The 24,382-nt window shown below is 31.7% G+C and overlaps 1 protein-coding gene across 39 annotated transcripts in view; it reads left to right on the top strand.

The window, feature by feature from the left end:
- RIMS2 (regulating synaptic membrane exocytosis 2) overlaps positions 1-24,382 on the top strand; it is a 605,437-nt gene that overhangs the window by 412,879 nt on the left and 168,176 nt on the right. For 10 of the 39 annotated variants that reach the window (XM_061439221.1, XM_061439220.1, XM_061439217.1 and 7 more), the window contains one exon: positions 14,371-14,403. The exons of 28 other annotated variants lie outside the window; for them this stretch is intronic. In XM_061439221.1, coding sequence (XP_061295205.1) covers positions 14,371-14,403 — 33 coding nt within the window. The remainder of the gene's footprint in view (positions 1-14,370; positions 14,404-24,382) is intronic. One more of the 39 variants, XM_061439224.1, reaches the window with a different exon arrangement.

Here is a 24,382-nt window from a genome sequence, read left to right as displayed (position 1 = left end):
AAAGTAAGTACTGTTATTTCTTGCTATAATCTTGTGTTTTCAGCAAGAATCTGAAAATTTGGATTTCAGGTGAAACTAAACCTGATTATGATCATCAATCTGAACCAATTATTTCATATGTATTATTTAGTGGTTTTGAGGAAAATAGTAGCCCTGATGCTGTTCTTGGTCACGTAATTTGCATAAGCAGCAGTACAAGGAGGAGAGAAACTCCCTGAATTGCAGTATGAATCGGTGCATGTTGTGCAGCATTTGTACGTGGTTCAGTCCACATGTAAAGCTCAACATGCAAATGTCTAGAATACTTTTCTCTAAGTTAAAATTGCTTAAACCATTTGGACTTTTCCAGTTTCATAATGTTTAGAGATCTCCACTGGAAGTCAATACATCAGGTTTTAAACTCATTTCTACTCTTATGCGTATGACCTCTGACAAGGCTTTTGTTGTAATTTCTCTGAACCTCAGTTTCCTCTTCTGTAAATAAACTAACCTGTAAGGATCTTTAACAGAGACTAAGTGTTTTGGAGATGTGGCTAAAAAATTGTTAGTCTCAAATAGTTTTTACCTAATTTATAGTTTATGATGTTATTGGTGTTTTGTTAACTGTGTCTGTTTTGGGAAACTTAATGGCCCTATCCTACTATTGTCCATTAGTGAGCCATTCACTGTGGGATTATCAACTAAACTCTACCACACTGCCTTCACAGTCAAGTTCCTAAAGATACACAATGAGACGTAAGGAAAAATATTTTGTTCCTTTGAGTCTCAATGTATAGTTGCCTACATCATTTCATATAGAGAGAACCATATAAATAAGAAAGGAAGACAGGAAGGAAGGATGGGAAGAAGAGGGGAAAAATACAGGTTTCAAAGGAATCAAAAATAATAAAATAACTTTTACAGTCTTCATAATGGATACTTGCTTCTATAAGTATTCAAGGAATCAGATAGCATTTAGGGTGACGGTGTGGACAGGCTTCGTTTTGCTGGCTCTCTGTATTCTCACAAATGCTTCTAGAGTAAAGAGAGTACCAATACCCATGTCTTAATTTCCAAATTTGCATAATATCTAGATAGGAATAGATTTTATAATGGCATTGGTAGATATTTCCTAAAGACAGCATTCCCTGCTAACTTAGATGAATAACGCTTTGACAAAAAATAAAATGGGAGAGACTGAGGGATACATTAAAATAGCAAGGAATTTATCATATATTTCACTCAATTACATCTGTTTTATAGAATAATAGCTTGGTGACAGTGAACAAGATGGATTTGAAAGACTGAGGACTTGTGACTGTTTAGGGTATTTCAGTAGGCAACTATATGGTGACCTCTATTACTTAACTTGTAAACAAATATGTTCTAATTTCTTTTCCTAATCTTCCCTTTCCTTCACGGTAGCCATTCTTCCTTATTTTTGTTTGCTTCCCCTTTTGCTCATTTTATTTCTTTTAGATTACCAAAGCCTCAATTAATCTAATATGGGAGAGAACCCCTCCTACCTCACACCTTTCTGCAAACTTCAGCCATTTTTCACAACACACCATTTTTGGCTTCCTAAATACAAACAGCCATCTTCTGTTTGTGAAAATAGCATAATCTTAGGAAGGTGACAGTGCTACATAAAGATCACAAGTTTTGGAACCTCGGTTCAGGGCCTGCCTTTATAGTGGGCCGACCTTGTGACTCTAGGTCCTTATGTCAAGTTAGTTCATCTGAGAAAAGCAAATCTTAGCATATCCCAATATGCTATTTGGAGAATAATCTTTTATCCCCAATATGCTGTTTTGAAAATAAAATGAGGTAAATCCTGTGAAATTGTTTGTGAACCTGGGCAACTATTTAGTTCTGATCCTTATTAATCAGTTCTTTATTTCCTTACCTGTAGAGAACACCTGATAAAATGTCCTTTCTGTGGTTTATAGGGTCAGATATGATGCTGAATGTGAAAGTACATTGAAACTCATAGTATCATACAAATACAGTCTTTTAACATGGGGATTTGTGCTCTTTAAATTGTTGTCTTGATATAGGATTGTACTAGCTGGAATATAGGTATTCTGTAGACATGTAGGTTTTTAAAATATCACTTAAAAATATCTCACAGTTTAATTTTCATGAGTAAGTTGTTTTTTCAAATCATCTAATAGTTATTAAGTCAGTCTTTAGGCTTCCCCATCTACAAATTAAATTCATAACTGAATGTTTACTTGATGCAATTATCCCCCTAGAAAAAAATGTTTTCTCTACTTGATTGGGTTTCTAGTTTGCAGCTGAGCAATGGGACATTCTTTCGAACTCATACTTATCAACTAAGTTGCTATGCATCTCTGATTTTTCACCTCTACTCTTTGGTAGTAGATGTACAATATCATGGGTTACTACTTTGTACTTAAATCTTAAGGTCTTTATTATTTAACATTAAGAAGACTATTTTTTAAATTACCACAATAATCCTTCAATACTTCAATAATCAATACTTCAATAATCCTTCAAAAGAAAAGACTCTCTTTAAGGGGCTGCATGCTTAGCACTTTTTTGCTATTTTTCTTTAATGTAACTAAAACACTTTTCAAACAATTTGAACATTTTCCTGAAATTTTCTATAGTTTATTCTTAATGACATTAAGTATTTCATTTTAATTATATGACCAATAAATTCAAAGAGGGCTAGGTATGGCTAATACTTCGCATTGTTTCTGGAGTGATGAATTAATTATTTGGTAGTCAGTTCAGTGCTTTTTATGACTAGTTCTGTTTTAAATAGACATTTGAGTTTCAACATAGGGTTTGATAATAGTCACATTTAGAACTTGTAGAAAATCTTCTAGATTCAGTGTCTTAATTTTATCGTCTCTGGTATAAGTACTCTCACACAAAATCTTGACTAATCAGTAGTAAGAAGACAGAGCAACTCTATAAATTTAGAGCTGGCATTAACCTTTGAACTTCCTTACTGTGAAGGTAACACATTAGAGGCAGAGGGGCTATAAAATTTGTCTAAGGTTATACACCTAGTTAATGGCAGAAATGTTCCTAAAAGCCACCTTAGTCCAGTTACATATCTGGTACCTCCTTTATCAATCATTGATAGCCTTGATCTAAGTCTTCTTTCATTGTTGTATTGTCTGGTATTTATAAATGGATGGTTATGAGATTTTTTTTTTTGTTACTTCCATGTAATAGATTTTCTTCAACTAAAATGTTTGTCAACTCAAAAAAGTGTTTAAAAACTAACTCTGTTTTGTGTTAAGATATTTTCCTTCACACTTCAGAATATGCTTTCTACCAATATATAGAAAGGTTGAACCATTTTCAAAACAAGCTATTTCTACTTCTACACACTGTCTTACTTCAGAAGGTAGCATATCATTCTTTTTTGGAACATCACAAACTCTACCAAATGGTGAAATTTGAAATAGCTTTTTAAATGACAAATGTATAGGATTTTAGAAAATTTGATTTTAGAACCAACTCTTTATTGCTTGTGAAATCTTATATATTGATAGATTACCAAAAGTGCTGGTCATTCAAAATCAAGAAATATTGTATTATAAATGAGTTTATTATTTTCCCCAACATAGGGAAATTAGTCTGTTGTTTTTGTGTTAACCACAGATTAATTTTGACTAAGAAGACATCATTTCTTTGTTCTTTTAACTAAAGAGGATTTAACTAGAGTCTTAAAATTTATCAGAAAATTTATTCTTTAAAAAAGGCTTTTAAGATTTCTCTTTCCACTAACAGTTGATTCAAACATGGCGTCTTTATCCAGATTGTTTACTATTTGGGAATGCTATATTGCATCTTTATCAGATTATTATCAATTAGAAAATCAGGGGGGTAAACTACATGCCAAAGTACAAATTAAATACTCTCAAAGCAAGAAATTTATTTCCTGCTGATTTATGCTGGACCAGAGTAAAATGCCTTTACTAAATAGCATTTACATATTTCAGGTCTAGGAACTGAAAAACCCTTATGTTTAATGCAGTCAATTCTAACAATATAAGTAAATAAAGATAGTAGTGTACTCAAAATCATCCATATTTGATGTTGCAATATAGCATTTTTTTTTTCATTTTTGACAGTGTTTTTTATCTTCCTGATTATATTTTGCTTCAGTTCAGTTCAGTTCAGTCGCTCAGTCGTGTCCGATTCTTTGTGACCCCCTGAATCGCAGCATGCCAGGCCTCCCTGTCCATCACCAACTCCCGGCGTTCACTCAGACTCACGTCCATCGAGTCAGTGATGCCATCCAGCCATCTCATCCTCTGTCATCCCCTTCTCCTCCTGCCCCCAATCCCTCCCAGCATCAGAGTCTTTTCCAGTGAGTCAACTCTTCGCATGAGGTGGCCAAAGTACTGGAGTTTCAGCTTTAGCATCATTCCTTCCAAAGAAATCCCAGGGCTGATCTCCTTAGCTTAATCTTATAAAATAGGTTAGTATTTCATTCCAGTATTCCATTATTTATGGCCAAAGGTGAATAAGTACCAGAGGATCATTAATGGCATGGTGAAACCTCCTGGGGATTAAAATGTCCTTAGATGGTAACTGTCTACTTGACTTATAGCTTTAGAAATGTGAGTAAAAAGAAAAGCAAGCGTGTATACTTAAGTGTGAATGCTACTATGAGATTAAGATCGAAGAGTGACCAGTGAATCTTTTGAAACATGATCTACAAGGCCCAACGTGATCCGTACTCCCTCCACTTCCTTTTTCACTACCTCTTTAACCTCACCTTCTGTGATTTTCCATTTTCTCTTCACTGTACTCCAGCCAGGAGACCTCTGTGCTTTCCTAGAACATATCAGACATTCTTCCACCTCAGGACATTTGCGTGTGCTGTTCTTCTACCTGTAGTGCCCTCCCTTAATAATCATAGGCATAACTCCCTTACTTCCTTAAGTTCCTCACTCAAAACCTTCCTTCTTAATCAGAATTTCCTTGACTAACTATTCAAATTTGCATCACACCTTGCACAGTTCCCTTATTTCTTACCTACTTCATGTTTGTCTTCTTAGCACTTAGCAGTATCTAAGTCACAACATATTTTACTCATTTATCTTGTTTATAATTCATTTCTCCCACTAGAATATAAATTTTATGAAGCCATGGATTTTTGTCTTTTGTTGTTGTTGTTATATCACCAATGGCTAAACATGCCTGGATTATAGTAGGCGCTGAATAAATATTTTTTGAATGAATGAATGTTATATTATACTACAAATAATTCCAAATGATTTTAGGTAAGCCAGATAATGCATATTCAATGATACCAACCTAATATTCATTTTTTATTAAGATACTAATTTTTATTAAGATAATATTCCATAGCACATGTATTTTTCTGTTGTTTAATGAAAGTACTAAATATGGTAGTAAATAAATCACCATTTTATCTTATTGTATATTAAATGTAACAGATTTTCTCTTGATTTGTATGAAAATCTCTGTATTTTAGTTCCATATAAACATTTCGTTTACCACACTAATGTTTAGCAAAATGTTTATTTATAATACAAATTAATATTATTCAATATGTATTAAAAAAACTTTATTTGATATATCACTGAAATCATTTTCTTTATACATTCAATAATCTTTTATTGAAAATAAAGTTTAGAATTTCCTGAAAGTAAACTTAAGTGCTTTGGATTTTGAAATCTATAAAACAATTTTAAATGTCATATGTCTATATTTAAAACATTAACTGCATACTACTGAGAGTTTATGGAAGAATTTACAGGAAAAATAATTTTTTAAAATTAGATCCCTGAAGTATTTTTAGGTTTTTAGAACACAAATTATCTAACGTGTCTGGCAACTCTGATTATATTTTTTGATTTGTATTAGAAGTTACATGGGAAGACCAGCAGAAAAAGGTGAATGGTACAATAAGTGATGACAAACCATTGCCGACAAAGAAACACCAGTCTGACCCAGGTTTGTCAGGATTTGGAAAACAGCTGAAAGCATGAGGCTATAAGCATTGCATTTCATGCTTTTTGAACATGTGTGTGCTGTTGTGCCTCGTTTTTCTCACTTTGGTGTGAACGTTAGAGAGTGTAGAGCTTGTTTAGATTAGAATGGTGAAAACAATTCAAGATTTATTTAGAAAACTAGTTATACATGTTTTGGAAAAAGCAATAATTTTATTATTAAGATTATTTCTTTAGGGAAATGGTGACTAACTTAAGCACAAATAATAACATATATTTGGTTGTTCAGACCCAAATGAAAAGTGCTTACATCCCTTTACAAGTTCTCTAGAAAGCTCAGTATATATATATTTTAAGTTTGTCTTTGTAGGCCATTCCTTATATTTAATTGCAAATGCTATCAAGGTATTATATCAATTGGTAATGATTTACTTACAACTTCTGGAGCTAAAATTATTGCAACCCATACAAGACAGAATGATGGCATAGTATGTGAATTCAATAGTCTCTTCAAGCCATTAATTCTACCAGTAAATTTAAATGAAGTGATTTTATTTTCTTCTTTCTTTCTTCTCTTTTTCTGGGGAGATATGATTAAGTAGGAGAGGACAAAAACTTGAACCAGAAGCAAAAGAAAGAGATGCAAAGTGCAGAGACAAGTCAACTGAATAATCAACACTACTTTTAATCAGTAATTGGATGAGAGTACAATGAAAATTTCATTCAAAATTTAAGAATGCTAATGGTGTTTTATAATACTATCATCTTTAAAAATTATGTTTATAGTAACAAGGTTAATGTATTTTTATGCAGAAGTTCAGGTCGTGTTAAATCTCTGAAACCTGTAGTTTAAAATATGTCAATATAGGAACTTCCCTGTGGCCCAGTGTTTAGGACTCCGCCCATTCACTTTCACTTTCACTCACTCCACAGAGGGTCTGGGTTCCATCCCTGTTAGGGAACTAAGATCCTGCAAGCCACAGATGTGGCTTAAAATAAAATATCAATATATAAATAAAACTAATTTATTAATAAGTATTCATTGCTATGTTGTTGTACACCTGACATTATGGTAAGCACTCAGTTCCTGGGGTAGACAAGAGAGATGCAGCAATTGCCCTCATAGAGCTTACATTCTGGCAATAATACATAAGTTAAAAATAATTATACTAAGGATTTAGTTATAATTGTGATAGTGCTATTAAAGAGAATAGGATGTTTTGAGAAGTGTTGTGTCACATAAGTCTGGCGGGCAAGGATAAAAATGTGTGCTGTGTTGTGTCCGACTCTTTGTGACTGCATAGACTGTAGCCCACCAAGCTCCTCTGTCCATGGAATTTTTTAGGTAAGAATACAAAGTGAGTTGCCATTTTCTCCTCCAGGGGATCTTCCCAACCCAGGGACAGAATCCTTGTCTCCTGCATTTCTGCATTGGCAGGCAGGTACTTTACCACTGAGCCACCCGGAAAGCCCATAAGGAAAAAAATGCCTTTGTGCAAAAGGCTTAATCTGTGAATTCTCTGTTAGTGAAACAATTAAATTCTAAAAATTAAAAAAAAAACAAAACTGAAATCATATTGAGAATTTAAATATATTCATAAAGTTGTAAGAAAAATATCTTACACTTTTTTTCAAATCTTCAATTAAGAATCACTTGTTCATCTAAGAATCACCAAAATATTGATATATGGCAGAGACCAATCACAGTATTATAAATCATTATCCTTCAATTTAAAATAAATATGTAAATAATCAGTTTATTTGGAAAATAACAAGTAGCTTAATATATTTCAGAAGACTTTAAAAAATAAAGTATAAAATTGGTTTTATGTTATGATTTATATTATGATTTATATTATAATTTTGTTATGATTTTTAACAAACATTATTAGTGTAAAAATATCTTCTTGTTGTGTTGTGTGATATGATTATCCTTGGTCATAAACTATTATTTATTTCTCTTGCTTGCCATCATGAATACCCTTGTCGCCATATATTATTTATGTAAATAAATTACATAAAAATCATGAAAATTTCATGATTAATTTCATATTAAAATCATGAAAAGATACAGTATTTGACCAAATATATTTTTAAGCCTCACAAATGAAATTTCTTAAATTTCCTTTAGATATTTTTAATTTGTGTATTCTCATATATTGCATATATTTTTATTACTTAAGTCTTTAATTAAGTATAAGCTATGTATGCAGTAGAGAAAAATTAATGCAGTTAGAGTGCCTTAATGTCATGGTTTAAAATGTTTATAGATTTTTCCTACCTTGGCAATTGTGCATTTTCCTATATACTGGGAAATTCCTGGGAATTCAAACCCTAAATGTCATGAGTAAGTATGCAATATGCTAAGGCATTAAATACTATGTTAAATTCTATTCTTCATAAATATTTTTGTTTCTAAAAGAAAGGTAGAATATGTTGAGAATATTTTTAATGATTGAAACTTTGGAATGATAGGATGGGTAGAAAACAGTGGGCTGATTATCAGGTGGGCCTAATTGCATTTCAATAGCCTGTTTATGAGTTGGACTTCACAGAAGACCTCTTTGGATTCACTCTTTATATTTAAATATATCTACCATATTAATTATCAGTAATTATGATCAGTGTTTACTATATAATTTTTATTCATTAAAATCTAAGAGATCATCTTCCATTAATAGTCAAAGTTTTTTAATCAAAGGATTATTGTAGTAAACTTGTGGCATTAGAAAAAATTTGTAAAGGCTTGAACCCAAACCTGAGATGCATTGTTGGCTATGTATCAATCACATTTATTGTTATTTTTTTCTTTTGCTGTCTTACGAAAATTTATACAAGAACAACACTAGGAATTTTGCATTTTAAGGATGTATACTAACAATTAAAACACTGCTTGAAATTTTTATTTTAAATATGACTATGGATCTGGAGTGCTAAATGGCATGATATAGACTAGAAAATGGGTTAACAAAACTTAGATGAACTTTAAGTAATATGGGTTAGTGTCTGCTTCTTTAAATAAAAATACATCTCTGAACTAGGTTGTTCTGAGAGAAATATCAGCAAATGTGTGATTTATTTTCAGTATATCTAACTTAACTAACAGCAATATAGATGAAAATCCCTGGGAAAGATAATGACGTTTATTGAATTAGTATCTTTGATGTGATCATAAAATTCAAGAATTTTATAAATGATTTTAAAACCTAGGTTTTATGTTTAATCTTCAGAGTAAATCATTAAATATCTTCTTCATGTAGAATGTGTCATAGATTTGGGGTAGGCCATAAAGTTAACAAACCATTCTTAATGCTAATCAAGGACACGCGAGCATGTAAAATCTGTTGTTTATTTTCTCAATAAACAATCCAATTCTAGACTAGAATACTATGCCTACAATAACATACTGTTTTTAAATGATGAAAACAAAGTTAATCTGTTGAAATTTATTATTTTCACTTTGTGAGTTATCTGTTCTTCTAGTAATTAGCATAATATATGGCAAAAGAGCATAGTTTTACATAAAATATTTTATCTCATATTTTACTTAAATTCAAAAGTAGTTTGCTGCAAAAGCTAACTTCAGTTATACTAATGAATGTTTTAGACTGATAAAATTTCTCTTTCTCCAGAATAAAAAACTCTTGGACTTAAATAGTTCAGAATCTACAATACTTTGAGATGTAATTATAAATGATTTCTGATACATGTGATGATTAATTGATAACTATAAAAAAAGATTGTCCACCTTGATTTGTCTTTTTCTAAGTGGAAGGTATGCTGTAGCTAGGAAAACCTACCATTGACTTAGCTACTTTTTGTATAATTACCGTGAAACATGACAGTGCTACTTACCTTGCTGTATCTTATCTGGAAATAAGTGCTTATGATTTTCTGGAAAAGTGAGGGCAATGAAGCACTTTCCTGGGTGACTATATGATGATACAATTTTTTGGAAATTGAGAATATTCAAAGTAACAAGTTATGTTTTACTACTTGCTATAACATTTTCTGTTCATAAGCCCCTGGTTTTAGCATTATATGATTTAATGTATTAACCTTTAATTTTTTCCAAAATAGAGTTTCCATATTGTATTTTTTATGGATCTGCAACTATGGTGAAGGCAGGGATTTTTTTTTACTCAGTTCAACCTTTGGAGTTATGCTTTATAAAATTTATCATGAGGCAAACTAAATATTCAAAAGTGTGTTATGTTAGTGAATTTCATACTTAAAATTTTTCCTTGATTATTTTGATATTTGTGCTTTTGTTTTCTTTCATTCTTGAATACTCTAACCTTTCTTAAAAGTAGAAACAATATATTTCAGAATAAATCAATGTTTTAATTTAGTCTTTAATTAAATGCTAGTCTAATCCATCTTATCTGGGAAAAAGAATCAAGGTTGTATTCTTGGTTAGTATTAACAGGCTGGTAATTTCTAATTATTTCTGGATTGTTTTAGAATGAATATATTTTGGCAGGAGAACATGATATAAAACAAACTAAGTAGATATTTTACAGAATGCAAATCAACTGATGGGAATTTTAGAATTAAGTACTGCTGATACCTTCAGATGTAAATATAGCATTGTTAACAAGGATATTCTCCTGGAATAATGTGAGATTTCATGACTTATGAGTTTACTTGCTCATTTAAAGTTGGTTCCATTTTCATTAAACATACAGATAAATTATAAGGCCAAGCCTGTACTTAAGTGACTTTCTTTTTTATGATAAGTAGCATGCTATAGTTTGGAAATCAATTATTTTAAACTCCTTCAAAAGTACTCTAAGCATGTTTTTCTTCTGCATTTAAAATTGCATTACAAGTAAGACTCTAAGGATAGAATCAGAAAAAAACTGGCACAGCTAGGAATAAGAAACAAGATAAATATTTTTGTTAACTTTAAAAATGTTAATATTTCAAAAGATCATGCTTCACTTATTCCAATAAGTAGGTAGAAACTTTTGTAAATATTCAATAATCTGAAGGTTGTTGCAAAATTGTGGAAAGTAATAACTAGTTTAGAAAATAAATTTGAATCACTTAGATTGAGGAGTTTTTCAACAATATTTTTGTCACAGTAGGGAAATTTTAATTTGAAATCTGTAAACTTTGATAAACATTTTGATTTTTTATTCTAGGTCTTTCCTGATCTTTATATTGTTGAGATACCTACTAAGTAGATGCTTTGCTTAGGCTTTATTTTGAAAAATATCTCTCCTTCCCTCAAAGGAAACATTCTAAGGCTCCTATGACCTTTAAAAAACCCTCATGCGTGCATGCTTTGTCACTTCTGACTCTTTGCAACCCCATGGACTATAGCCCCCCAGGCTCTGCTATTCATAGAATTCATAGAGTGGGTTGCCATTTCCTCCTCCAGAAAAAAGCCCTCATACTTATTATTAACTTTTAATTACATGCAAGTTCTAATATACACTTGAAGTCTTAAGGCTGTAAGTGTATATTTTATCTGTATCTGTATAGATCTATCTACTTAATCACAACCAGCTATGGTGTGACAGTAATAGATCCCTAAGAGAGGGTGTACTTTTACTGTCTTTAATCTCTCTAACTGGTTATTGGTTAAATGAAGTGTTAGAAAGATTTCTGATTAGAATTGCCATTAACAGCACTGAAGGTAGAATGTTTGTCACAAAGTAAGGATTAAAGGAAAAGTAGAGAGATAGGAAAAGTGAAGGGAGTACTTTTAGCTTCTTCAGGGTTCACAAAAGCCTGTAATTTATTATAATAATATATGTGAAATAAGTTTTTATAGCTATTGCCATTGAAATATGACACAGCTGTTTAAAGCATATAGAGTATAAGCATCTCTTTGCAAAAGTGGATATTCTAATACAAACAGTATATAATTAAAGCTATATCCACAAAGAAGACAGGAAAGCCAAACATTTAAAAAATATATTTGGTATAAATGAAAGCTATTCATTGAAATTTTATGATTTACATTAATATTTGGTCTTCTAATTAAAGTTAAGTGATATTTATGTAAGATTAAGATCTATTTATTAAGTGATCATGTTGACATAAGTAATGGAAAAATGATTTAATAGGCACTTTCAGTTCATAGTGAGGTCATTGTTAAAATCTTTCAATTTCATCCTTTTCTATAGTATACATTTTGTAGTATTTTCTCAAAACAATGAAATTGTTGGTGCTAAGTATTACCATATTCTTCACAAGAGTAAAAAGCATTGGTGAATTACTTGCATAGTTAGTTGTACCATGTACCTCTTTTTAAAAGCATCTAGTTAATACAATATAATAAAATATCCAGTTCAGGTGTTACCATGAAAAAAATTAGTTTTTTCTTAATTGACTTTTTATTTCACATGTTTTTATTGGGTCATATAGCATCTAGTAGAAAGAAAATTGATCTGTAGTCGGAGACCTGTGTTCTATTTCTGGTTCTGGCCTTGAGCTTATTTTATGACCTTGGGTAAGTCACTCAAAGTCTGTATGCTTCAGTTATTCTCTATAATAAATTAATAAATGGGTTAGAAAGAATTTTGAATGTTTTGAATCCATACCACATGAGAAATATTGCTTTAATGCCATTATAAAATACTCAAAATACAGGAAAATGCTAGATAGCAAAAGAAGCTCTACTTATTTATGTTGCTTTTATGTTTTCTGCAAAAAAATAAAATATTTTCTTAGAGGTGGAATATACTTAGGTGGTTATTTTGTCCAATTCATACTAATTTCATTTTAACGTGTGTGTAAGCTGCTTTAGTAGTGTGGTAAATATGTATGTAGGGAAGTTTTTACTGTAGGAAATGATGCAAAATATGATATTAATATATCTCAGCATTAACCCATTGTATTACTATAGCTCATATTTTCCTATTTTATCTACTTTGAGAAATGGGTGGACTGGGATGCAGAAGAAACTATGGTATATAGCATGATAATTTATGAGTGTATTTCAGAGGATAATACTTTTCTATTGGTCGATCCTATTGGCAAACTCTAGTTTGTATTATAATTGTGATGAGATTTACTGTCTACTTTTGATTGGATCAAAAGTGTACTTGCATAGTAATCAAAATGACATTAAGTTTCAAAATGTGTATTTTTTTTTCAGATCTCTAGAATTCATACCAGGATTTCTCTTCTCTCTTAAAACATAAAGCTTTGGTTACCTCAGTACTTCTTTCCTAGTGGAAAATTTTCATTTTCCAATATTCAGAAAGAGATAAATTTGTTATAGGAATGCTTTCTCTCAAGAGTTATAATTTCAGTATATCAATATTCCAAACATATTTTGATAAAACACGTTTTTCTATAAACCACTCAAAAACCATGATACAAGTATTGCAGAGATGAGTGTGGTGTTTTGATTTAAGAATTTGTATCACCTGATTTGAAGCTAAGAAAGTAATTAAAATAGGCCATTTTGATTTTGTGTTATAATGTTGATCTGTATCAGTCATACTAATACTAACTCTTTGATATCTTTGAAAAAAAATTTTCTTAGAATGCTCAGTTTACCGTACATTTCCTGCTTCAACACTGTATAAAATGTCTTCTGAACTTTTCCACTATCAATGGATAAAGAAGTGTTTCCTAAATACGTGCCATATTTGCTATAGGAGGTGTTGGATTTGGATGGGCAAATTTCTATGCGAACATCAGTGATCTGTTCTGTGATGTCTGTAAGAATTTTCTGAATAAATAAGCCTTATAAGGGAATATGATCAAAGAAAATTTATTGTAATTGAATATTAACTTGAATTATAATATTTAAATAAAGCCTTTTATTTCAGCTAGTCTGTTATAATGAGTTTTATTATATTTGTTACTGCAGGATATTTTTATAATAATATGTTGTACTGAAGTATTGTGAATTATTGCCCTAATGGTCATACTTTATTTTCATATATGTACTGACAAATTTAGGAAACTTGAAGGGCATAGAAATAAATTATTTTTATTACTCTTTTTGAAGATTATTCAATTAAATCATTTCCTTTCAATGATAACTAAAAATTCTAAAAGCATTTTCACAGATCTGAAATGGACTTAGTAATGTCTTAAATAATATGGCCTTACAAGTACTGTTGTGTTTACTAATGATATCTTTCTTCAGCATCACTGTTCAGGATTGGCTGTCCATAAATAACTGTCAACATTTGAATCCTCTTTATTTCTATACTAACTTTACTTTTCTGATTCTGCTAATCCATAGTAGCTTAACCAGTTCACCATCAGTTCTTCCGTATTTTTTTTTCTTTTAATATGGTATGTATTTGATTATATCTTCCCTACAACTGTGCACAGGATTCTTTCTCAAAATGGTTTGAGGCCCTTTCCTTCAGTGTCACTTTTACCTTTTGAGTACATCCACTCACACCCGTCTCCTTTGTCTATGTCTGTCCATTACATGGTGTGATCACAGAAGACGTGGACGCCACAAGGAGAAGACATGCAGGTCTGTCTCTTCTACTGTTTTCTTTGCTATTTTTCATTTATCTAACTTGTCTTAGAAATTTTTTTTTACTATATTTTACTTATTTTCTAATTTTTCATTCTTTTCCTATATTAACAAAATGTTAAATCTGCAGGCATTTTTATTTTAGGTAGTTGTATATTCATCTTTTAGCAGCAACTGCTCCAATTAGATGAATAAAATTAAATTATTGATTTTATGTCATAGAAGTATATATATACATTTTTTCCATAACTGGGTAACTAACTCCAGATTCAAATATATGTATGTTTATGTATAGTCAGGTAGGTTAAATTAACAAATTAATCATACGTCAATTTGTTTTAGGCTTAAAACTTATTTTTAACTTTTTAATACATAATTCTAAAAGTATTTTATTTCTATCTTGAGTTCAGCAGTGTGTTAGAACATGGAAAATCATTAAAGACCTAATACATGCCCTAAACAAGCTGTCAGTATCACAGAGGAGTTAAAATATGTGGGTAACATGCTATGTTGATGTGCTAAAATGGATGACTCAACAATATGTTCTACAAAGGTATAAAGTCAAATAAAATCTTATACGAATAGATGGCCAGACAAAGTTTCGTGAAAAAAGTGAACATTTATTCAACACTCATTTATTGAGTACTCGCTGTGTGGTACTGTTCTAGGTGCTGGAAATCACAGGGCACACAAAATAGCCCCTTTCCTTGTGGACTTTTTCTAGTATGAGTCTAACAAATAAGCGTAATAGTATTATAGGTGCTATGAGAAGTATATACATATAATTTATATGTATATGTAGACTACAGTGGAATCACAAAGGATAGTGTTATCATTTCCCCCTGAGAAGTGTGGGTATTAGTTCAAGAAAGGCTTCATGGAAGCAGTGATCCTTGAGTTGAATACTGAAAGCTAGGAATATGTTGACCTTATGTGTACAGAATATATCAGGCAGAGGAAACAATATGGTGGAATGGCTTCAGATTTGTTTAGACAAAAGTAGGCAGAGGAGGGTTTCTGAAGTTTTGTGTAAGTTATTGAAGCATATAAAGCAAGAGAGGGACACAATCAGATATTTGCTTCTAGAAAGACTACCTGGAGGCTTGGTAAAAAATGGACTGGAACTATATAAGCAGAAATACCGTTTATGAGGATACTGCATAAATCAATTGAGAGATCAAAATTGGCTGAATTAAGGTACCAGTAGAGGCAGTTGATTCATGAGAAGTTATTTAAAGATGTAGAATCTATAAGACTTAGTTATCAATTGGACATTATTGTTGTAAGGAAAAGAAAAAAGTAAGATAATAATCTTGGGTGACTGAAATGTTTGGATAGGTGATGGTATAGTTTATCTTACAGGGAATATGAATTGAACAAAAATTTAGGGTGCAAAATAAAGAGTTCAGTTTGGGGATGGGTTAGTTTGAGGTTTCTCTGGAATATTCATCTAATATCTGTGTTTGGATATATGGTTCTGGAGCTCTGGAGAGAAGTCTGAGCTAAATTATTTCAATTATAGTATTCTAAGCATGAAAATGGTTCCTTTTTCATTTTGTTTATCTGGTTATTCTGAATATTGTTCATTGGTATGTATTATTTCAAATTTGCTCTTCAATTCTTATTATGTTTGCTTGGCATATGTACCATATTTTCAGTGCTATGAGCTTACATTTGACATTTTGTTCTACTTGTGTTGTATCCTAAAATGGTAAGAGAAGTAACATTCATTGTAGGGGAAGTTTGACAGAAGTGTATATGTGTTTACATCTAAATGTACATATAAACTGTTTTTGAAATTTCCCCAAGTTTTCAATTTATTACCAATCATTTTATTTACATATTTTATCCATTTTATAGATAGTTTCTGTTCTTGGTTACATCCTGTATTTAATGGACATAATATTATTAACAAAAATCTAAGACACAGGCACTTAAGATTGCTCAATCCTGGGGAGTTCCCTGGCAGTCCAGTAGTTAAGACTCTGCCCTTTGACTGATAAGGGCACAATTTCAGTCCCTAGTGGAGGACCTAAGATCATGAAAGCCATGAGGCGTGGGGAAAAAAAAATATTTTACAAGATTGATTAGTCATGGGAAAACGTAACTCTAGTTACTACAGTGAAATTTTACAGAAAATGTAAATCACTCAGTTCATAATGAGGCACATGATGTCAACTCTGTTTCAGTACTGTGTTAGACAGCACAGATGTTATGAGAGACACGGTAACTTTGAGAAATACTTTATGTAAGTTTAAGCTTAACATTTTATTAAGTAATATTGTGATTTTTAACCAAAAAGTCTCGAATGAAATATATGTATATGGACATATATAAAAACATCACATCATGTATGAAAACTACTACAGATAGAGTATAATACTTAGACTTAGTTCTTTAAAGCCTAGAAATATTCAACTATAAGGTAATAGAGTTAGGAAAGTTCTTGGAGCTTGAAACAAAAATACCCAAACATGGGATAAACGTGGTCTTGAGCATTTCTTCCTTGTGTGGGTAGTGTTGAAGAAACTGGAAAGATTATTAGATAGAAGTCAAGAGATTTAGTTTTAGTCCTATTCTTGCTAGTAAGCTGTGATTACAGACATAATTTAATGTCTTTGGGTTTCAGCTGTTTCATATTTAAAATGGGGGTTAGAATGCATTGTTTTTAAATTTAAAACTTAATCCTGATTGTAAGATGTTACTGCTAAATTTTCAAAATAGTTTTCATGCACTGTTAATACTATGATATTCAATTTTGCCTAGACCAGTTGGTCACTTTAATTCTCTTTCATAAAAGTACTGATATTGGGGGAATAGTGTTCCTGTAAGAAATAGTCTGAGAAGAAGTATTAGAGCAAAGTACTAGACTGCCTGATCAGTTTCACTACTTATTTGATATGTGATCCTGAGAAAGTTGCTATTAGATACCTCACCTATAAAATGGAGATAATAACATTACTATGTCAAAGTGCTTTCATGATGAAATTAGTTAATATACACTATGTAAAGCACCTAGAAACTGTCTGTTACATAGTAAGTACTATGTAAGTGAAACTGTTATTTTATTATTATATAACATATTAAAAAGCAATTTTTATTTTAGATCAACTGTATTGAAGCCCATGCATTTTGATGTGTAGACATTCTTTCTATGATATGATAGAATGATAGCATTAATTCTTTTTGTTGTATTCATTGCAAAAGTCTTATTACTAGTTTGTGGCTACCAGTTTAGGAGCTTGTTGTCATACAGACTTGCACATCAGGACTGCTGTACCAGAAATGAATTTTATAATTTCTGAGGCAAGAGAGTTGGATTGAAACAGCAAGAACATTGAACCCATATAGGTCTGAATTCTAACCCAAGTCTGTCACTCACTAGCGATGTGACTTCGGGCTGCTTGCTTATACTTTCTATTAAGCAAAATGAACTGCATGGGATTAAGGACTTAATTATGTTTGATGAAAGCATAAAGAGTTTCTCTTTGGAGGGAGAATGCCTTTCTAAGAATAAAAGCAATGAAAAAATTTAAAAAGAGAGATCTGACTAAAATGTGTCAGGTACTAACTTCAAAATATCAAAATCAGCATAAACAAATTAACAGGCAGACAACAAATTGTGAAACATATTTGCAGCAACTCAGTATAAAGAGCCTTAACATCTGAATCACTTTGAAACAAATAGTATCAATTGTAATATCAATTGTATATTCCAAAAAGCTCTAATAGAAAAATGGGCAAAAGACATATACAGAAATTTTACTAAACAGGAAATTCATTGATCAATAAATATATAAAAATATTTTATTTCTTTCATAACCACGAGGGAGAGTGTGGTAAAAGAGTGGTAGCATAGTTTAATATAATCTTCCTAAAAGGCAGTTTTTTTCAGTATAAACCAAGAGCCTTAAAATTTTCATAGATTTTTACCTGGCAGAAATAGATTCAGAAAAAAGGCATATATTCAGATAACTTTCTTCCTCTTTGCTTATTTAAAGTTGTATGTTTAATATCTATAAAAATATTGTAGTATAAATGGATTGGTATGAGCAGTAAATAGGTTTCATATAAAAGAGAATAAGTTAGCATGAATATATTAAGAGATAATTTCCAAGGGAATGTAAATTAGGTTATAGTTTAACTGGAGAGAAGAATGTTACTTGACAGATAATAGTTTCTTTTATCAGTCTGCTTGAAATGTTGAGGGCTGGGGTATGGGAAATGAGGGGAGGGATGAAGAAGGGAACTGATAATGGGAAAGCCAAAGTTTAATGGACAGCAAAATGACAATAAATAGAAATATTGGAGATGGTTAGATAGCATCACCAACTCAATGGACCTGAATTTGAGCGCACTCCGGGAGCTGGTGATGGACAGGGAAGCCTGGTGTGCTGCAGTCCAAGGGGTCTCAAAGAGTCAGGCGTGACTTAACAACTGAACAGCAACAACAATCGGATTAATCAATTATGTGACACAACTGACAGGAAGAACCTACTCATAGGTTATAAGGTTGTGCTGAATGTAAAGGAGGTTGATAGGCCAATTCAAAGTATAGGAAAGAGAACCAGAAGGAATCTCTAAAAAGAAGATTACAGGTTAAAAATTACCATATCGCAGTCTAAGGTTGGCTTGTAGGGAAATAGCCTGAAGAAGCATTGCCAAAAAAGGAAATTAGCCAAGAGGAGATGTAGCTAGAAAAGAAAAAGGAGACGTTTTTAAAGGGAGAACATTGGGAAAAGAGAAAAGAATTAAACGAGCTGAGAGTGGTGTGTTGAAAGAGAGAGTCATTTCATGACTAAATATTTCAGATTATAAGTTTTAGAAAACAGACCAAATCAGTTCTCTTACAAATTTTCTAATTAAAAAAAAAAGTCCTACCACAAACCGCTGTGCTGATTGTTGTTTAGTTGCTAGGTTGTGTCCAACTCTGAGACAGTGTGAAGTGCAGCACACCAGGCCTCCCTGCCCTTCACCATCTCCCAGAGCTCGCTCAAACTCACGCCCATTGAGTCGGTGATGCCATCCAACCATCTCACCCTCTTATCACCCCCTTCTCCTCCTGCTTTCAGTCTTCCCCAGCATCAGGGTCTTTTGCAGTGAGTCGGCTATTCACATCAGGTGGCCAAAGTATTGGAGCTTCAGCTTCAGCATCAGTCCTTCCAATGAATATTCAGGGTTGATTTAGGATCCTCAGTGGAACTGATATTCCCATGTGTAATTTGGAAAGTTGAATGAAATTCAGTTTAGTCTCTAACATAGAGATTAACATAGGTTAATCTCTTCTGGTGCCTCTTCATTCTTTCTGAGAGTGATCTCACCTAACTTTAATTGTCTTTCTTCTCAGTACTAAACAGGAATATTTCGTAAAATGTCCCTATTCATGAAGGCATTTAAGATACATTTCTTTGAATACTGTGTGACATTACTCTGTATAGTCATTCTTGCACCATTGACCAATAATAATCATTATTAGCACCTTTGGAGAAAGAATACAGCTTGATGTCCAAGCATGGGTACTATTTAAAATCTACATATCTAAATATTTCAATCAAGGGCATATAGATTTAGGTGTTATTAATTTCCAAACTAATATACATAAGAAAAATTACATAGGTGTCTTTTCCAGCATAGGTCTTATCCCAGTTTTTATATGATGGACACTTTTATATGTTTATGATTCTTAAATTAACACAATATTTCTAAGTATATTTAAATTTCTATATGTTTCTAAGCAAACAAATGTAAAGATGTATTTAAATTTCTTTATTATACTCCTTTCAAGCCTTCTGTGCTATCCTTCGATATATGTGAATGGATGTAGTTGAAGTATATTTTAAGGATATGTTAATTAGGCTCCAGATGTCAGACACAGTGTGGTCTATGATAATTATGTCATACCAAAACACAGTAAGATGGGGACAAGACATACTCATGGTAGTGTTATGACTTTACTACCCTGTGGGTTATCTCATCTATAATGTAGATTTTAGCTATAATGAAAAGTCAGAACATTCCAAAGTGCTTAACACGTATAAGGTATACCTTATTAGCCTAATGAATCTGACTCGTGTTTTTATCATTTATCAGTGGTTATTATACTTTTTGTTAAAAGCAATTGTAATGATAATCATTACATTCCTTCTTTGAGGGACTTACATTTTAAAATTTAGTTTATCCTCTAAAATATGTCTTGTGTTTTCAAAGATAAAGGAATTGACTAACAAGTTTAAAGTAACTAAGTTATTAGATTACTAACATTTCCCCCTAAACATGTCAATGTACACTGTAGAAAATGTTACATTTTAGCTAGTCTGAAAGATGCTTCTAGATTAGATTGCCCTTATGATCTTTTTATTTTCTGTACAAAATTTTTGGTTTAATGAGCTTTTCAATTCTCTCTTTCCCAGCCTCCCTCCCTCCCCCTTTTTTGCCTTTCTCCTTCCCCCCTTTATTCCTTCATCTCATTCCTCTCCCTGCTACTATACACACACACACACACACACACACACACACAAACACACACACAGATTCAGTAAAGGAAATTTTAATGAATGCAATGCCAGGGCAAAGAGAGCAAGAATTTTTAGAACACTTTACATTTTCTACATTGATGAAATAGGTATTACAATATAAAAGAACAAGCACTTAAATATTATTTGACTTCAGAATTAACCAGTCAGAGAGCTATATAGCTGAAAGGATCGTAAAGACTATCTGACCCAAAATTATTTATTTTACAGATGGTGAACTTTATGCCCAGAAAGGTGAAATGAAGTGCTGACAGTTATAAGGCTTGAGAAATTAAGTCTTGAACCCTAGCCTTGGCTCTTAACTTTTAAACTAGTGCTGTTTTTAAGATTTTCTTCAATCCCATATAACACAAACAAACTCGTTACCCTAAATCTGGGTCGTTCCAAGCCTTATCAACACTGTGGTGATTACCTCCACTGAACTCTCCATGGTCAAAACCCTGATCTACCCTGATTCCAAGCACATCCTGATTTTACACGTTGAAGCATAAAATGGTGCTAAAATCCAAGTCCTCTGAATAATAAAATCTCAGTAAGTCTGTTCACTGAATTTAGATGTTGAAAATAGACATACTGTATTTCCTGAGCTCACTAAACCACTCCTTATCACATATGTCCTAAAGTGGTTTGAATATCAGTTTCTTTTGACTACAGTGAAAGGAGTCTTTGAAATTTGTCTAGAGCATCTCCTCTGAAGTATCATTTAATGAATATGGTAGACAGTTAATAGAGAAACAGCATACAGATACACAGTAACAGGTAACCTAAATATCTAACACAGATCTTTAAAGTTGAGAACATAATTCAAGAGACGATAGCCCATAACTGTGAACCTCACAGTAGAACAACGATTATATAAGTTTCTAGGATTCTTATGTTTCATTTAATTCCATATGTTACTTTTAGGCACTTATGAAGTTCAGTTTTCCTTCATTTCTAGGAGCCAAGATCATTTTATAAGTACATGCAATATAAGCAAAACCAAATCATACTTTCTTTCATTGCAAATGTGTTACTTCCTAGTGACAACAGTGGAGAAATCCTCAAAATTGATTGACTTGGAAATAACTGTTTCTCAAAACTCATGTTAAGATTATGTTTGTTTACACTTCAAAATAGAATGCTTCCATTTGCCCCAGTACTAGTACAGAATAATTAGGTACATAATTTATAATTTTTTCACAGTATTTATTTCCAAATCTTTTCTCAGTTTAACTTGTTCCAATATTTCTTAATTCTCTGCATTACATTTATTTTAGTAAATAATTTGGCTAATAAAAGTGTACTTTTTATGAGGCTCTAGTATAAATGTTTTAATTTAAAAAATGAGAAAATTCATTACAGACAAGTGATTATGAAGAAATCATTTTAAAGTGAACTTAAGTTTTTGTTGAACAGTTTCTTGGTCCTACACTTGAAAAAGACATGGAAAATTTAAGAACATGCCAAATCACTTTTTGTATTAATATATATAAAAGTTGGAAGGATGTGCACTTGATTACATTTGGAAGTATATCTTATTTTGTACCACTTTTAATCAGTACACCCACATACTTTTATTTAACAGAAGTGTATGTCCCTAAGATAAATAATTAATGATTGCACATTTGCATTTTAAAAATTACTTAATATTTATTTCCAAAACACTTTTATCAAATCATGACAAAATATTTTCAAACTGAATAATTTGTCTTTGTTCACATAAATATTATATTTTGTGTGTTTTTAAATAATATTTTTTTCTGTATTTGTATGATCATTGTGGATACTTTATAAACTATATATTAACACAAATAAGCCAAAAGCACTTATACTAACTTCTGGTAACCAATGATAACTGATAAGTACTCTGATGTGTAAATCTTAAATCTTTTTCACTCCATCTCTTTGTCTTTTGTGTCAGTTATGTGCATATATATTTTCATGAGTGTATGTTTTTTAAAATTACTAACTATAGTACAATATCCATCATTTAAGATTTCATAATATCTTTTATATAATTTATATAGGTGAAGGGATGTACGCACTATTCACATAATTTTTTGTGAATGTATAATATTCTGTAGACATGCCATAAATGCATGTACTTATTCCCCTGTTTTGAACATTTGGAGTTTCTTTTCCCCAGTCTTTAAATTTATCAAACAATAGTGCAATGAAGATGTATGTATATCTTTGTACATTGATTTATTTCTTTAAGAAAGATCCTGGGAAGTGAAATTTCAGGTTCAAAAATTTAAGGAGCTTGCTTTTAATATTTATACATAAGGTACTTTGGAAAACACTCATATAAATGACCATGAATTTTTTTGTCAACAGCTAGTTTATTACTATCAATCTAAAATGTATTTTTTTCTGTTACTAGATTATTGAAAAAGTACTTAAAATATTCAATAAAATTAAAGAGAATACTTTCTTTTTGAATTGCACCTCCTTTGAAAATAAAATTATAACATGACAAAATATTACATATTCTTATTTATCTCATGAGTCATTTTAACAATTTCTATTCTTACTCCTCTGACTTTTGAAAAACATCATTAAGTTGTTTTTATAGTCTGCCTACTGAATCTAGAAAATAAATACGCCAATAGCTGTGCTTTTTCTTGTGTCATTGTTACCTCAGAGTGAGAAAACAGCTGCATGCACTGATTATATCTTTTTTTATTGTTCTTAATTTGGTACATGCCTAAATGGTAATTGCAGCATTTAGAGAGTCCATGAATTTGGCCTTTTTAACTTTGTTCATCTGAAATATGTTGTTTCTATCACTGTCATCATTGTTGTCTGTAAGCTCCTTTTGTTTGGCTGTTCTCTTCCACACTGTTGGTATTTAAATGGTCTTTGACTCCCATGGGGTTTTCCAGGTGGAGCTAGTGGTAAAGAACCTGCCTGCCCTTCTTTGTTTCTGTTTGTATTTCATTTTTTGCTTCCCTTCTTCCTTGTTGATTTCATTTATTCCTAACCAGATTTTAATGCCTCATAATAAAATATGAATTGAAAATTGTTAAAAAAAAAAAAGAACCTGCCTGCCAATGCAGGAGACATAAGAGATGCGCGTTCAATCCCTGGGTCAGAAGATCCCCTGGAGGAGGACATGGCAACCCACTCCAGTATTCTTGCCTAGAGAATCCCCATGGACAGAGGAGCTTGGCAGGCTATAGTTCATAGGGTCACAAAGAGTCAGACGTCACTAAAGTGACTTAGCACAGCACAGCACAGACTTCCTTGATGTTGTAATCATAGGTTCTCTAATTTATTTTCTTGGTTTTTCTTTCTTTGAGCTTTGCTGTTGGACTTAAAAGAGTTTCCCCTCTTAAGATCCCCAGATTTAAGTATTTTATTTAAGAATACATGATGGGTCCCTGAGTCAGCAGTCCTGCAATATTCTGACCACTACTTAGCTTAATTATGAATTGCTGTATTACCAGACTTACATCCTT

This window comes from Bos javanicus, chromosome 14 (genome assembly GCF_032452875.1).
Source record: "Bos javanicus breed banteng chromosome 14, ARS-OSU_banteng_1.0, whole genome shotgun sequence".
Classification (NCBI taxonomy): Eukaryota; Metazoa; Chordata; class Mammalia; order Artiodactyla; family Bovidae; genus Bos; species Bos javanicus.
This window is presented reverse-complemented; position numbering and strand designations above follow the sequence as displayed.